Source organism: Ahaetulla prasina, chromosome 2, assembly GCF_028640845.1.
Source record: "Ahaetulla prasina isolate Xishuangbanna chromosome 2, ASM2864084v1, whole genome shotgun sequence".
Taxonomy (NCBI): domain Eukaryota; kingdom Metazoa; phylum Chordata; class Lepidosauria; order Squamata; family Colubridae; genus Ahaetulla; species Ahaetulla prasina.
Window position 1 is genome coordinate 235941740 of NC_080540.1, and position 16463 is coordinate 235958202.

Below are 16463 nucleotides of genomic sequence, written 5' to 3' on the forward strand. Positions count from 1 at the left end.
TTTTATGTTTTATAGTTTATGACAAGCCAATTTAACATTGCAATCTATATGAAACATATACAGTGTTCTTCATGTGCAATGAGCAAATATATTTAATGCGCATATATTTTGGGGAAGTACAATGTGGCAATACTATGGGGGTATTGCGTATACTATGCATACTTACTGGCCTAAAATATTCAATGGACCCCCGCAAAATCTGAAATAATTGAGATTTGCCAGTAGTCATTGGAGCGGATGCCTTGCCTGGTCTCAATGCTAACAACTCTTATACTTAGCCTCAGGAAATAATGTTCTTGAGATGCAACTTTCCTCATACTTAATTGGAGTCACTAACAGCAGTGATCCACTAAACCACTTTAACTTCATAAAGTTAATTGTGCAAGGGAACAGCTTCTAATAGTCTTATCTGATCCTTCGGAATTACACCTGAAGGAAGGGAGTAAAGGCCTTTCCCCTGAATGAGGAAATGCAACAAGATACTTAATACCAGTGAGAAGGTAGTTGATGCTGTGAAATTCACCAAGAACAGCTTTGATGGCCCCTGAAAAGCTGGAATTGGTCTTGAAACTAAGGAGAAAAACCCAACTGTATACATGCCAAGCTATTCCAGTTTACACAGAGCACTAAATGTACATTAAAAAAAAAATGAGTGGCATTGAACAAACACGAGTTTTTAAAAAGTGTGGATATATGGCCTCTGAACATACCGAGCAAGATGTAGCACTGCTTCAACAATATTAGAGCCGTCTTTAGCACTTGTTTCGCAGAACAGTGCACTGTAAGCCTAGGTTTAAAAAAAATTCAGAAAGCACATTAATTACCTTCATGGAAATTCAATTGAAAAAACGATTAAAAGACAAAACTGAAAATAAAATAACTAATAGATTTCGTTCGATATGATACCTTCCAAAGGTTCTTGACATCAACTTTCATCATTTCCAGCTATTATGTAGGCTGAAAACTGTAGAAGTTGATGTCCAAAATTTATAGAAGTGCCCAAGGATTGAAATATTGCATTAAATAACTGTTTCCAAATGTTTGCTAACACCCACTAAACTACAATATCAATATCATTTTTTAAAAAATCAAGTTCTAATACATTGCCTGAACATCAAGGATTCAACTTCTAACAGTTCAAGCTTCCATTTCAATATGTGATTCTATTTTCAATATTATCTTTTTTATTTTTGCAAGCTATTGGATCCGTCATTCTTACAATCGGGGTGAAATGCTACCAGTTTGCTCCAGTTCAGGCAAACTGGTAGTGATAAAAACTACCGATTCAGGCGAACCGGTAGTAAAAAAATACTTTTAAAAAGTAAAAAAAAAAACGTTCCAACGATCATAGCTGTGCCGCACGATCATCGGAATCTTTTTTTTTTTTTACTTTTTAAAAGCATTTTTTTACTACCGATTCAGGCGAATAGGTAGTAAAAAATGCTTAAAAAGTATTTTTTTAAGTTGGCTACACCCACCCAATCACATGACCCCCACACACACCAAGCCATGCCCAAGCCTTACCCACAGAACCAGTAGCAAAAAAATTTAGATTTCACCATTGCTTACCATGGCTAACTTTTCTCCATAGTTGAGAGGTACGCATGTCAGTCCTTCTTCAGAAGCTGTCTCACGAAGATCTGATTTGTTTCCCACCATCATGATTGGGATATTTTCATGTGTGGCATCCTACAATGAATAGAACTTTAATGATTCTGATGTTAAATCCGAAATACAGATTTTAACAGTCTAATCCATCGAAACATTTTTGTTCTTATTATTATTTCACCCTGCTTTTAATTAGCTTAAATAAAAAAAAAACTGTTGGGTTACTGTTTCATATATATTAATGTATATTTATTAATTAAATTTATATGTTGCCCATCTCATAAGAGGAGACTCTAGGCTGCAAACAGCAAAAAAATATGAAATAATAAGCATGTCAAAACCATCATATTAAAAAAAAAATTAAAGCATAAAAACACACAAGAAATTAGATCAGCAGTGGAGCCACCTCAAGATCTCACCAGTCCCTGAACCCCTAGGCCTGATGACATAGCCAGGTCTTGAGAGACTTCCAGAAAACATATAGAGATGGAGCTGACCTCATATTTAGTATAGGTAGTTCTCAATTTACAACCACAATGGAGCCCACAATTTCTGTTGCTAAGATGAAACATTTGTTAAGTGAATTATTCTCCATTTTACGATCTTTCTTGCTGCAGTTGTTAAATGAATCCCTCCAGTTATTAAGTTAGTGACACCCCATTGACTTTGGTTGTCAGAAGGTCGCAAAGAGGTGATCATATGACCTTGGGATACGGCAACCATCATAAATATGAATCAGTTGCCAAATTCAATCCGATCACACGACCATGGGGATGCTGCAACAGTTGTATCTGTGAAAAACAGTCCTAAGTCACTTTTTTCAGTGCAGTTATAACTTTGAATGGTCATTAAATGAACTGTTATAAGTCAAGGGCTACCTGTACTGCAACACACTGAGTCTGAATCATCTCAAACATCGATAACATTTCAAACACAGGTTTCCTTAAAACGTTTTGTAAGATGAAAACATCCTTACCGCTATCATATCTACCCATTCTCGTACATTAAGAAAGCTTTTTTCACAGGTAACATCATACAGTAGAAGCACTCCATCTGCTCTTCTGAAGTAAGACTTAGCAATACTTCGGAATCTTTAAAAAAAAAGTTAAAAATTTGTTGTAGTTCTTCTATCCCGCTTTTTTTTCCCTTAGTCTGTAGAGCAGGTTAAGTTTATTAGATTAAAATCATAAACATCTGAACCATAAGGATGGCAGGAAAGAAATTAAGATAGTAAAGGCTGCATTACATACCCTTTAAGTTGGTACCAGTAATATAGTGGCAATTTAGGATTAGTTTGAACTTTAAAGAACCAGTGCTTTAAGAGTCCAATGGGCCACTACTATCCAAGATCAGGTATAAATACCAGGTGTCCTGTAATTATTCCAAAGTAAAATCCCTTACCATTTTCTAGACCTAGTGGAAGCTGAAATTATCTACATTTTGTTCAATCTTAAGGCATTTCCTATGGCATTCTAAGGCAATTTTCCTTAACCTGGCATTCTCTAAAATGTACTAGGTTTCCTGACATTGTTATGAAGATTCTAATATCACTAACTTACAGGACAGCACCCAAACGTAATTTTCTAATAAAGATCTTTTACTTCAAATAAAATCAGATAAATTTAACTAACCTCTCTTGACCAGCAGTATCCCAAAGCTGTAGCACCGTAGGTTCTCCATCAACAATGAGTCTCTTCATTTGAAAGTCAACCCCTTAAAATAAATAACATCTTTTAATGTACTGCATGCCCATCCTTTAATTCAAGGAAGGTTAAGAATCTGGAATTTATCTTTAGGATGAAATCTAAAAATATGACCAGAGTTAAATATGTGAGTTTACTGAGAACTCTGGGGCAAGAACGGGAGCTCACCCCATCACACAGTACTTAGATCTTGAACTGCCAACCTTCCGGTTGACAAGCCCAGCGTCTAAGATGACAAAAAGATATAATAAAGTAGAAAGCTGTGCTGTACCATCTGGCTATTTGTCCACTTCCAAATATGAGAAATAACTTCCCCCTCACAGAATCAAGTCTTTGACTCTGCTTCCAACAGATGACATTTGCCCATCAGCTTCTGAGGTTTGGAGCTCAATAGAGTTACTGCCCTGACAATGTTGGCACTAAAAGGACAACTACAAATGGGAATGCTCCTTTGGGAGCATCTTTTAGAAGATCTTTGAGCTGAATATCTCAACATTTCATTTTCATGTGCATGTAGGTTTTGGAAGAAGGCTAAACCTAGGCTGCTAGTTACTGTAGCTTGAGGTTGGGGATGGGAGGGGGGAAGAGAGGGAAACAAATGGTCTGGCAATAAGCACATCAATAGAGGGGGCATGTTGCAGACCTGTCATTCAAGGAATTTCCATTGGCAGTTGCTTGTCCTGTTATTTTGAATTCTTTTCTGCTGATCTTCAGATTTATAACAGCCCACTACAATATGGTCTACATTTTACAGGGCATCTACTCTAATCTGCTGCTCAGTGCAGGAATCCAGTAAATCAATCCCAACAAGTGAACATTTAACCTGCATTGAAAACTCCAACAAATTGAAATCTACCACTGCTCCAACAGATTGTCCCAGTGTTTAACTGTTCTCTCAGGAAATTCTCAGATTTTAGATCAAAGTAATATAGTGTCAAAATCTGTATTCTAGTTTGGAGAAAGAACCTAACTACATCTCCGTCTCTCTGACACTTTACTGTCTGTCCCTGTTTCCCTTTTAACTTCAACAGAAGTTTTGAGATAGGTCAGGTCAAAGCCACATATGATGTCTTAAGATCCCTGGAAAAAGTCAAATGTAGAAGTGATTGAAAGACAAGCTATAATAATCAAAACATAGTATTTATATTTTGAGGGGGGAAATATCTTCAAAACTCATCTATTAGCTCAGGCAGTTATGGGTGCCCTAGAAAAACATTAAAAAAAAACATACCCAGGGTTGCACTGGTGTTTCCTCGAAATTCATTTTTGCAAAGCCTCATAAGAAAGCTAGATTTTCCAACAGCTGCATCCCCCGCAAGAACTATCTTGTAGGCCTTTTCTGAGCTTGGGTATCTGGAATTGCTGTGTATAGAATCAACCTAATATAGCAAAACATGTACCATATTGACAACATTAAAATAATACTAAGCTTTGATTCAGCAATTTTATTTTTAAAACACATGTCAGGCAGTCAGCGCTAAGCCTGGAACACTGGAGCAACAAATAGCATATGTGTATATATACATAAACACACTTAGTTGGTTATGGTGATAATTCTAGATATAATGATCACTTTCATCACTGAAGATTAGTATAATCAAAATATTTCATCAGACATCATTGGGTTTGGGATGGATGATATTTGTGTTTTCATTTATTGCAATGTCAGTATTGCAATGCTTTCTATAAATTCAGTAGAACAGTACAATTTAGAATACTGAAAACTACACAGTACAGCTTCCCACTTAACTAAAGTGATCAAAGAAATAACTGAAGGATGCAAGGCCTTTTTGTCAATCAAAGCCTTTTAAAAAGTGGTAGTATGGCAGCCGTTCATACAGAAATTGACAGGTGAGAAAAATTAGAATTTCTTTTCTTCTTTCAGGAGATTCACTAGGGCTATACATATTTAGAACATTACTTAAGGAAAGGTTTTTTTTAAACCCATGCTAATGCAACTGCTCTACTTATTAAAGCAGCTATCACATTTTTCCAGGTGAGTGAGTCAGTTCCTGTAATGCTCACTTAAAGATGTGGTTGCTTTAATAAATTATGTCATTAAAACAGAGAAACTCTGAAAAAAGGATTTCTTACTGAAAGAGATGCTGAGATTGTACAAGTTCAAAAGTATACTTCCTAATCATTTATAAAAAATACAGTGCCCAAATATCCAATAACACTGATTTAGTAATTAATAACATAAAAATATGTATTTCCACTCTACATAATATGAAATTTGCTACCACCAAACATAACTACCTTTAAAAGGAGTGACTCATAAAATTTTGGCTTGCTACATAGTTGGTGGACCTGAAGGCATCTTATTTATATGAAGGATCATCTGATGGCTGCAGAGGTTGATGGAGATGGCAAAACTGACTGCTTTGATTAAAGACAAAAATACAACTACTTTTGTTTCTACTTGGAAGCTGCTTCTGAACTTTGTACTCAAGGTAGAAGAAAATGAAACTTTGACTTTGAGTTTTGTTATAGAAATGGCTAATTTATACGATTATGTAAAAGTAAAAAGTCTAGGTTGGATGTTATTATTTTATTCTACGGGACCAAAGGAAGTCAGAAGTCAAAGCCTTTTTTTTTCTTTTTCCCCTTTTCCCCACAATTTTCCCTTCCCTTTTCCCTCTCTTATTTTTCCCACTATTTTCTTTTGCATTTCTGTACTCTTATGGTATTAATACATAAATAAACAAAGACTTTGGAACCAAAAGGGTCATCTGGGTGACTATCATTAATGAAACAGTGGAGTAAATAAGCCTTCCCAGTATAGTTCCCTTTACATTTGTTTTGGCCAAGAACATAAAGGACGCAGTTAGCAAATATGAATTAGGGATTCCCAGACTGAAGATGAGCCTTATGCAAACACATCACAAACTCTCAAAGTCACCAAACAACATACAAAATACCCCTTCATTCAAAAGGGTGAGAGCAAGATGCCAGAATTTAAAGCCTTGAGAAAATACAAAACTCCCTGAGATCTTTGCACTGCAATGATCAATCGACTTGTTACATGTGATGCTTTGTTCTCGTCTGCAGTAAATTCTCTAATCTAGCCAAGCTGTGTTTGGGAGTTTTCTACCAAGTCAAACTGAGAAACTGAACTAAGCATTAAGTGTCTGGAGATCTATAATTTACTGTTGAGCTCAGGGATGAAGTCTGAGCAAGTTTGTCAGAACTCTTGATAGGTATATTCCCTATTCCTCCAACAGTTTTAGAGGATAGCAGGCAGGGAAGATTGGTCTAGTGCAGGGGTCTCCAACCTTGGTCCCTTTAAGACTTGTGGGCTTCAACTCCCAGAGTCCCTCAGCCAGCAAAGCTGGCTGAGGAATTCTGGGAGTTGACGTCCACAAGTTTTAAAGGGACCAAGGTTGGAGACCCCTGGTCTAGTGAACCTCTGACCGATTTTAAAGTAGTTTATGTCTTTATGTCTGGTGATTTCTGGATTTACTGATTAAAAATGAGGTTTTTCCAGGAAGAAGGAAACCGAGATAGGCAATTTATAAAAGTGGAAAAGGTGACATGACTATAAATGCTGCAAAGAAGATCAGAAGTCACTTCTTTAGATATCTTTTCTTGTTTGTCTTTTGCGGTTCCTCACTTATTTTACATTATTTTTTGTTTTTCTATTTTTTCTTTTTAAATTACTATTTTTTTCATCCTGTATAAAATTTTATTTCAATAAAAATGATGTTTAAAAGTGTTTTATGTCTTATAATGTATTATAAAAATGTCATAAAGTACATTTTTGTATTAGCTTAACATGCCTTAAAATCACTGGAGGACTTTTTTTGTTTGGGTTAAGTTTTTAAATTTAAATGATAGAAGACTTTCAAAGATAAAATTCAGGAAACTCAGTTAAATAACAAGAAGACAAGATGCTGGTACACTCTTTCTGAAGATTTCACGGAGCTTTGTAAATAATAATCTGATAGCCAATAAAATCAGTGAAGCTTGCATCTGAATTGGCATCCACAGCACCGGATGCTTATGCTAAACCAAGCTTGTTTGGTTCAGAGAATGCATTGTACTATAAATATAGTTATTCATTCAATAAACTACACCATAGGATAATGTGTCAACAAAAGAATTACATAATTAGTTCTTCACTGCAAAAAAAGCCTCAGATTTCCATCAGCTGCTCCTTGATGCCATGTGGAAAATATCTTTTGACAATAAAAACACAGTGAAAAAATGAAATGGAACATAGGAAGGGAAAGAAGAATCTGAGCTTAAAAATGTCAAGGATAGAGTGAATACACTGATCTTTTGGTTGCTCTGAAGGATGCCCTTTCAATCTCAGCCACTGTGGTTTTAAAACTAAATAAACTCTATATTTGATACCTGGGGAGAGAATGCAGGGATGTGTTTCCTTGCTGAAGCTCCAGAACTGCTTCGATTGACTGATTGGTTGGGCTTCCAATACAATGCTGTATTTACATCATCAGGACTGTATATCTCTTCATCTCGTATCTCTGGGACCTGCAGAAAACAAGACGTGTAACTAACCTGCCTTGGAAAACACTATTGTTCATGAAAGGGAGGATGGGGGAGAGAGAGAGATCAATCTACTGCCATAATCCAATCTGACTCTCAGTTGATACATGTCATACAAGATTTTTTTTTTCATTTGTATGGGTAGCATTTACAGATTCCCCTTGGAGAACTGGAGTAAATTCTTTAACTATTACATTCCATTTATTAAAATTTTAGACAGTCTCTTTCTTGTAGGTTAAGATGGATATATATTTTTTTACTATGTCATTCTACAGGATGGGATGCAATGAATAAATAAATAAGCAAGCATGCACTCTTCCCCCAAAACTCTGTGAAGAGTAACCACAGAAATAATATGGTCAATTAACCACATTAAATGTAAAACCTGCAATTCCTTTACATATTTAAGCACACGTATTTCCATCTTATATGAGGTTCTAGTTCACCCTCTGACAAGCAGGAGGTGATTCTGCTTTTAAACACCAATCTGAACGTTTTAAAAAGTACGGTTAACACGCTCCGTAGCTTACATCTGTGTCAGAAGCATCACCCGGGAAGCTTTCCTGCAGACACTGTGTTCTCTCAGATGTTCTTTGATGCTTGGATTCCACTTCTGAATCATATTCATTGGAATCTCTTAATGTAGACAAGCCGCTATCAAAGCAGCTTTCAGGCAAGCTGTCAACTTCACAGTTTATCCTCTGCATTGGATCACAAAGTGCGAGGGAGTCATACTCTTCATCCACGTAGGATGAATGAGACAGCCTGATTGGGATATAAGGAGACATCACTTTTGGAAAGGCAATGCAAAGGGTAAAGTTCAAACCCACCCTCAGTCACGAAAACGTAGCCTTTGCGGCAGTCACTCTTTCAACCGAGCTTACCTCACAGGGATTCCTGCTATGGAACAAATTTGAGGACGTGTGCTGTGGTCCTTTAGACATTTAGCCAATTATATTTCACATGGGGAAATATATAGAGGATATGAATAATTATACTGTTATGTTAAGTGAGGGAGAACAGACCTACATACTAATGTTAAAATAGAAGTTGTAACTAACTGACACATGTTGTCATCCTATTCCACTATACTAGAATAGTCTGAATAATTTCAAAGACTAATCGTAGTTAAACATCTCTTGAGGTACAGTGCTAAAACATTAAAATAAAATACAATAGCAAAGCACTTAAGGCCTGTTTGTTTTTTATATGCTTATTTCATTGAAGTACTTATATCCCAATTTCTCAACATTCAAGTTTAAGAAAAGAATTTAAGAAAAAAATTTTTTAAAGTCCTTCAAATTTTGTAGTTAACATAAAATAGGACACACATCTCTTAAAGCATTTTTTTTTCAAAAAGCATCTAGAGAAACTCTGTTCCGAAAACTGAGAGAAAATCTGTATTTCTTGAAAATGTCTTTTTAACTTAGGTGATATACATAATACCAAATCTTAAATTTACAGAAATTATTCCAGAGTGTGAAAATGCTAGGCTCCAATTCAAAATTATTAATGAAAGAGAAGTATTAACGTTAATTCATGAAAATCTCTCAGGGACAAAATCCAATACAGCTGTTCCCAACCATCATTTCCCTTGTTAGATGATCATTCAATTCCACTAGAGAGCAGCATAGGGTAGGCAACCAATGTTGTATATTAAAGTTACCATAAACATTATGTTATACATATTAGGGGTGCCCAATCTTGGCAACTTTAAGACTTGTGGACATACTGGCTGGGAAATTCTGGGAGTTGAAGCCCACAAGTCTTAAGGTAGCCAAAGCTGGACACTTCTACACTATAGGAAACCTACAGATTGCCCAGAGTATCTGCTTGCTTCTGGTTTCCATCTTGAGCACACCACCAAATGTATCATCTATTTGTTCATGACAGAGACACTCGACTGATGGAATTAAACTATACATACTTAAATATACATAGACTAAATTACTCACACAAGATCAACAGACAAATCTATAGATCCAGATTGATTCCCGGAAGAATCTACTAAAAGACCGACAACAAGACACTACTGGTTGTCACCATTCAAATACTCTCTTTTTCTCTACAATCCATCTCACCCTAATTTAAATCCTACATCAATCTAATCATTCTACTGCGCTGCCTGTTGGTATAAAAAGGTGCTACCAGACTCCTTTTGGATTTTTGGATACCTCAGATTAACACTACTCTGTCCTTCAACTTCTAGTAACCGTAATCATTTTATGAAAGATTAGTGATACCAATTGGCTCCTATCTGGATGTTACAGAATAAGGAAGAGACAGACTGCTGACTAATCCAAAATAATTTTCCAAACCTGATCCTATGATAGAACATCTCCTGCCATGGGCAGGTGATTGAACTGGAAGACCTCCAAGGTCCCTTCCAACCCTATTATTCTATGTTCCTTGTTTCAACCCTATCTTGGGTTGTCAGAGATTGAACCTGAGAATGAGTCCAACCCTACTCATGAAGCTCTAGAAAAAGAAATGAATTTGAAAGATAGAAAACAGCTTGACTCAGTTTTTAGAATACTGAATAGAACAGTGGTCCCCAATCTTTTGGACTTCAGGGACCACCAAGGCCACAATTTTAAATCCCGGGGACCACTAATACAAATCCAGCGCGCCACTTGCTGAAGCGCCTGGACTTCCAGTGACAGGATGGGGTCCTTCAGGCACTGTCTGTCCTCTCTCTTTCCCTCTTTCTCCCCCCCTTCCCTCCCTCTCCCACTCTTTCTCTCTCGTTCTGTCTCCCCCTCTCCCCCTTCTCTTTCTCTCTCTCCCACTCAGTCATCTCTCTTTCCCTCCCCCCTTTCTCTCTCTCTCTCGTTTTCTCTCCCTCTTTTTCCCCGCTCTCTCTCTCCCCCCCACTCCTTCTCTTTTTCTCTCTCTCTCTCTTTCTTCTCCTCTCCTCCTCTTTCTCTCTCCCACTCATTCTGTCACCTCTCTTCTCTCACCCCTTCTCTTCCTCTCTCTCTCTCCTCTCTTCTCTCCCACTCTTCCTCTTTCTCTCCTCTCCTCCTTTCTCTCTCTCTCCACTTTCACTTTCTCTCTCTCCCTTTCTCCCCTCTCCCCTCTTTCTCTCTCCCACTTATTGTCATCTCTTTCTCCCCTCTCATTCTCTTTTCTCTCCCACTCTTCCTCTTTCTCCCCTCTCTCCTTTCTCTCTCTCCTCCACTTTCACTTTCTCTCTCTCCTCTCTCCTCCCCTCTCCCCTCTTTCTCTCTCCCACTTATTGTCATCTCTCTTTCTCCCCCCCTCTCATTCTCTCTTTCTCTCCCCCTCCCCGCTCTCTCTCTCTCTCATTCTGATTCTCTCTCTCACTGATTCTATTTCATTCTCTCTCTCTCATTCCGATTCTCTGCGTATCCCTTTTAGAGCCAGGCGGCTTCGAGCAAGAGCTGCAAAGAGAGTGCCCCCCCAGCCCCCCTCCCAGGCAACATCCCTGGGGGCAAGCCAGAGGCGGGCAAGACAGGTGGCAGAGTTTTCCCTCTAGCTGAGTAAGTGGCCCAGAGACTCCAGGAGGAGGAGGCAGGCAGAAGCGGAGGGGGGGCGGAGTGCTCCGAAGAAACAAGGCGCGCCGGGAAGGAACGCTGCCTGCTGCGCTAACATTGCAAAATTCAGGGGGGGGGTCAATACTTAATGCAAGACATCCCCCTTCGGCCCCACCCCCGCACTTCTTCCAAGAAGCGGTGTTCTCTCTCTCTCTCTCATTCTCTCATTCTCTTTCTCTGTCTCTCATTCTCTCATTCTGATTCTCTCTCTTCTCTTTCTCTCTCACTCTCATTCTCTTTCTCATTCTCTCTTTCATTCTGTCTCTTTTTCTCTATTTCATTTTGCGCAGCATCAGCATTCCGCCTTGGTATATTTGCCCAGCCGGTGGAGCAAAGCAGCCCTCGTCTCCTGCCACTTGGGACTCGGAGCTATAAACAGCGTCTGATCAGGGGAACAGCCGGATTTTGCTCTCTATTGCGGACACCAAATCGGCTTCCTGCAAGCTCTCATCTCTTGAGGAGCGCTTGCTGAAACAGCGTGGGAAACTTCAGCCAGGCTCCTCGAGAGACGAGAGCTTGCATGGGGCTGATCGGCCCGCTTGCACCACAGCTTCTCCACCAGGGTGGACTGGCAAAAATACGAAGATTTCTCCACGGACCACCAAAATTTTCTCACGGACCACCAGTGGTCTTCAGACCACCAGTTAGTGACCGCTGGAATAGAATATGTTTCTGGATAACACATATATATTCAGGTTTTTAAACTGTATAATTTTAAAAAGCATAATAAATTCTACCTGTCATATTGTGGATTTTGGGGAGAATGGCCACGACCACATTTGGGACTGCTTCTGGACACTGTGTTTCCAGGGGAAATATTTGTTAGACGCTGAAAAATACACACACGAATTAGAAAGTGTTGAGATAACCTGGATAAAGTTGGTTTAAGATCATCTCTTTATCTATCAAAACATTTTTTTCTTGATTATAGCTATTTCAATTTTGGAAAATTCAAAACAAAACACATTCAAACATTAGGTGCCTAATGTTTGAATGGGGGAGGAGAGATAAATGAAGCATCCCCTTGGTATAATGTTTTCCCAAAAATAATTTCTCTTATGAAATAAAAAAAATAATTATATATGTGCATGCTACCTATTTTAATAATAGAAAAAAATACAAAATTATAAAATAAATAAGCAATATTAGATTCGATAACCAAAACTTTTTCTCAAGATACAATTCTAAGTAATTCAGTGGGGGGGGGGGTCTAAACAGAAACAGAATTAACCTATCAAAGTATGTACATTTATGTCCCATTAAATAGATGGGGCTTATTTCCATTTTAAAAAGCATAGGATTGTTTTGATAGAAATATAGAAAATTTATTATATTTCAGTGACTCCAATTTAGCTGTTTTATTGAGATGCCCCCCCCCAAAAAAAGCAATCTACTAAGTAACATATAATTAATTACATGTTGAATATGCAATGTTCAAACCTACCAGTGATCTGTTGTATATACTCCAACTGTTCTCTAATGCACTTCTTAAGCCATCATTACTGTCATGTAGTTTCCTGTTAGCTGACCTAAAATCAAGACAGAGGGGGGAAATTGCCTTACAAGAAGTCAACCCTAGCAATTGCAGTTTAAGTTGGTGTTATGAAATGCAACAAAAATAAGAGAATGAAAGGGGTTCCATGTGCCTTTCAGAAAGATCAGGAAAACGGCAGAATGGTTCAATAAATAGTTTGATAAATGCCTTTCTATCTGTCTATGTTTGTATCTTTGAGTCAGTTTTATGTGTGCATCTTTGATGTGTATATCTCATATGTGTATATCTTTGAGTATATCAGTGTATATCAGTTTTGACTCCTGGCAACTGCCTGGACAAGTCCCTGCAGTTTTCTTGGTAAAATTTTGAAAGTAGTTTGCCATTGCATGTTTCTTAAGAGCAGATTCAAAGTGAAAGGGGGGGGGGACAAGACCACACAGCTGGTTTTTACCAAAAGCAGGGCTGGAACTCCCAGTTTGTAGTTGATGCATTAACCAATACACCAAAATGGCTCTCTTTCAGTGTTAATACAACCCTAATGGTTATCATATGTATGGGTACCACTAACCCCAAAACAGCAAAAAGAAATAATTGCTCCTATAATTACAAAGACTCCATGTTTGCTCATTTGCGAAGGGCCAAGGAACTGCTGGTTTTTCATTCCCTACTCCACTGTCTTTTTGCCAGTCTGAAAGTTCATGAGGCCCCAATCCAAATTAACATGAAAAGATATCAAAGTACTGGGCATACATGATAAGGTACTACGAAAAAGATGAGAATTTTCATTTTAAACACTGTCAAGCCCCTTCACATCATCATCCCTGATTCTGAAATCCTCCATGTATCTTAGATTATATGTATCATGTATTTTCATGTAGAAAGTTTGACATGTGATGGGAGTTGTAATTCAGATCTGGAAGGCATCAGATTAGGAAAGAATGGCATAGTTATTGAAGCAATTATTAAAAATGCATAAGGTAGTAAAACAATTTACTACCGCCTACTGCTACCTAATACCTCTCACCGACCCGTGCGCTCTCACAGAGAGGGACTCCTCAGGGTGCCGTCAGCTAGGCAGTGCCGTCTGGCGACGCCCAGGGGAAGGGCCTTCTCTGTGGGGGCTCCCACCCTCTGGAACGAACTCCCCCCAGGACTCCATCAACTTCCGGACCTCCGAACCTTCCATCGCGAGCTCAAGACACATTTATTCATCTGTGCAGGACTGGCCTAGATTTTAAATTTATTGGGGTTTTAAATGGGTTTTAATATTTATATTTTAAAATTTGGCATTAGAATAAGTTTTTTAATGGTTATTTTAATGTGTATATGAATGTTTTATTTGCCTGTGAACCGCCCTGAGTCCTTCGGGAGATAGGGCGGTATACAAATATGAATAATAAAAAAATAAAAATAAATAAATTTAGTGATAGCTCTGATCAGTCTGCTGCTACTGTTTTGCTTTTTGTCTGTATGTAAGCCTCAACCTGTACAAAGTTAAAGAACTTTGAAGCAGCAGAACTGGTTGTATTATTTTACACACCAGATGAAGGTGGGGAATCCATTTTTTAATGTTCTCCCATGTTTAAAACAAAATACTTTGAAATCCAAAAGCTACCGCATCGCAGCAAAATGATTAAGATTAAACTTTGAAAAGAGCAAAAACCTCTCAGAATGCTTCCATGAAATTCAGTATACAGGAAGAAACAAAAAATGGCATTTATTTCTAAAATAAATATTAGGCCTCTGCAATGCTCAAGATTGAAATTTTGAGGAATGTTTTGGAATGTGTGGGGCCCTAATGCACCCTGCCTCACTAAAGCAGCTTTGTCCAAGACTGAATAGTTGCAGAGGAAACCTTCCCAGAGTCTCTATGCAGTAAGAAACTAATGCGAGTGCTCTAATGAGTCACAAATAGGCTGACTTCACAATGCAAAGGACCTCTTCAAAATACACAGCTGCAATAACATCCAGTGCTTATATGTCACCACAAAGACCATAGAGTAAGGTCCAAGTATGTTATTCAGAGGAGTTATTTCAAAGCTTATGTGGAGAAGGCTGAGTCTACATAGCCACCTTAGCAGTCATGTGTTCTTGGAGCAAAGCCTCCAATAATTACCTTAGTTCTGAGACAGAATTATTCAATTTGAATTTATCTATTTTACTGCAGATCAATTCCTCCAGTTCAGTTTAGTCCAAGAACATTCAACCAGGTATTAGTAATTAAATAAGCATGATATATTATGTTGTTATCTTGTATTTTCAGGTAATTTGGACCAATGTCTTAATGTAATATTAAGATATTACATGTAATGTAATAACCACTGTTTTAATTGTTTAGTTTGATAGTTTTAATATGGTTTTATATGTTGTTTTAAATTGTGATTGAAACCTGGCCAATGTAGGTTACAAGATGGGCAGCTAAATAATTGTTTTAAATAAACAATTATGTCCTTTTGGAAAGGAATATACAAATAAATAAATACAATGCAGTGGGCTATGGCTCGTTTAGAAGTCAGTGACCTAAAAACCTGTAAGATTATAGACTTTGGTTGGGAGAGGTATAAAAATTAAAAATAAATAAAAATGATTAAATTTTATTTCTGAAGAAAGGAATGCTTCCAAAGATCATGCCAGTTTCCTATAATATCAAATGCTGCTTAATACTGTGACTATGTTTTATCTACCAGACAGGCTGATTAAAAAATAGATCTGGGAACTGGAGACACCTTTTCCCCCCAAAAAAGAGAGAGCTGTTCTTTCACAGAAAAAAAAGAGCTGTTCTTTTCCCCATTGGAGATCCTAACTTCTGAATATCAAAATTTATAAATGAAAACATTTTAAAAACAGAATTATTTAGCAGCTTACTGTAATATTGCTATCTGCCTCTCCAAGCTATCTCTGTCTTCAGTGTACTCTCTGATCATGTCTAGATCTCTGCAAAGAGAATAGTTTAGGGGGAATTAGTTTGGTTTTTTACCAACAACAACTTACTATGTATCTCTAGAAATATTCCCTTACCTTTCTGAATTCAAACTTTGATCTGCAATATCACTTTTTAAAGTATCTAATTCACTCTGAAGGAAAGCTATATTTGTCTGTGCTTCCATAAGATCTTTTTTAAGTTTCTGGTTTTCCTAAAAACAGAAATTTTAAAAATGAAACATTCAAAAATAGTAATTCATGCGATAATGATTCATGAAATTAAACAAATTTTAGGATTATTTGAATGGCTACTTTGATAAATTATTTAACCACCTGTGAACTACTTGAACAGTCACCAGTTTGAAATAAAGGGATTATTTATTTCTGCACTGGTTTCATATTTGTACCCAACCTCTTTTCTCCCAAAATCTGTTTGTAGCTTTTCAAAACTCCCTAGAATAGATATTCATGGTATGCACAAGGCCACAGAACTATAAAAATTCCATCTCACTGTTTCACCAGTAGAAAAACATATCTGCATATAAGGGCCAGTCTGTATTTTACTGTTAAACACACCACTTACCCACTAACTAGTTGTTAATATATGGAGCTAAACACACCACATACCCTGGAAAATGTTTTTTTTTCTCTCCCTAAAATTCTATTTGT

General features: G+C 37.4%; 1 protein-coding gene across 2 annotated transcripts in view; it reads right to left on the reverse strand.

The window, feature by feature from the left end:
- RASEF (RAS and EF-hand domain containing) overlaps positions 1–16463 on the reverse strand; it is a 39459-nt gene that overhangs the window by 4320 nt on the left and 18676 nt on the right. The window contains exons 6-16 of one of the 2 annotated variants that reach the window (XM_058172765.1): positions 15891–16006; positions 15738–15806; positions 12822–12906; positions 12115–12206; positions 8351–8585; positions 7668–7805; positions 4543–4690; positions 3240–3321; positions 2585–2699; positions 1570–1689; positions 711–787 (exon numbers count right to left, since the gene is read on the reverse strand). In XM_058172765.1, the coding sequence (XP_058028748.1) occupies positions 711–787; positions 1570–1689; positions 2585–2699; positions 3240–3321; positions 4543–4690; positions 7668–7805; positions 8351–8585; positions 12115–12206; positions 12822–12906; positions 15738–15806; positions 15891–16006 (1277 nt within the window). The remainder of the gene's footprint in view (positions 1–710; positions 788–1569; positions 1690–2584; positions 2700–3239; positions 3322–4542; positions 4691–7667; positions 7806–8350; positions 8586–12114; positions 12207–12821; positions 12907–15737; positions 15807–15890; positions 16007–16463) is intronic. The other variant, XM_058172766.1, reaches the window with a different exon arrangement.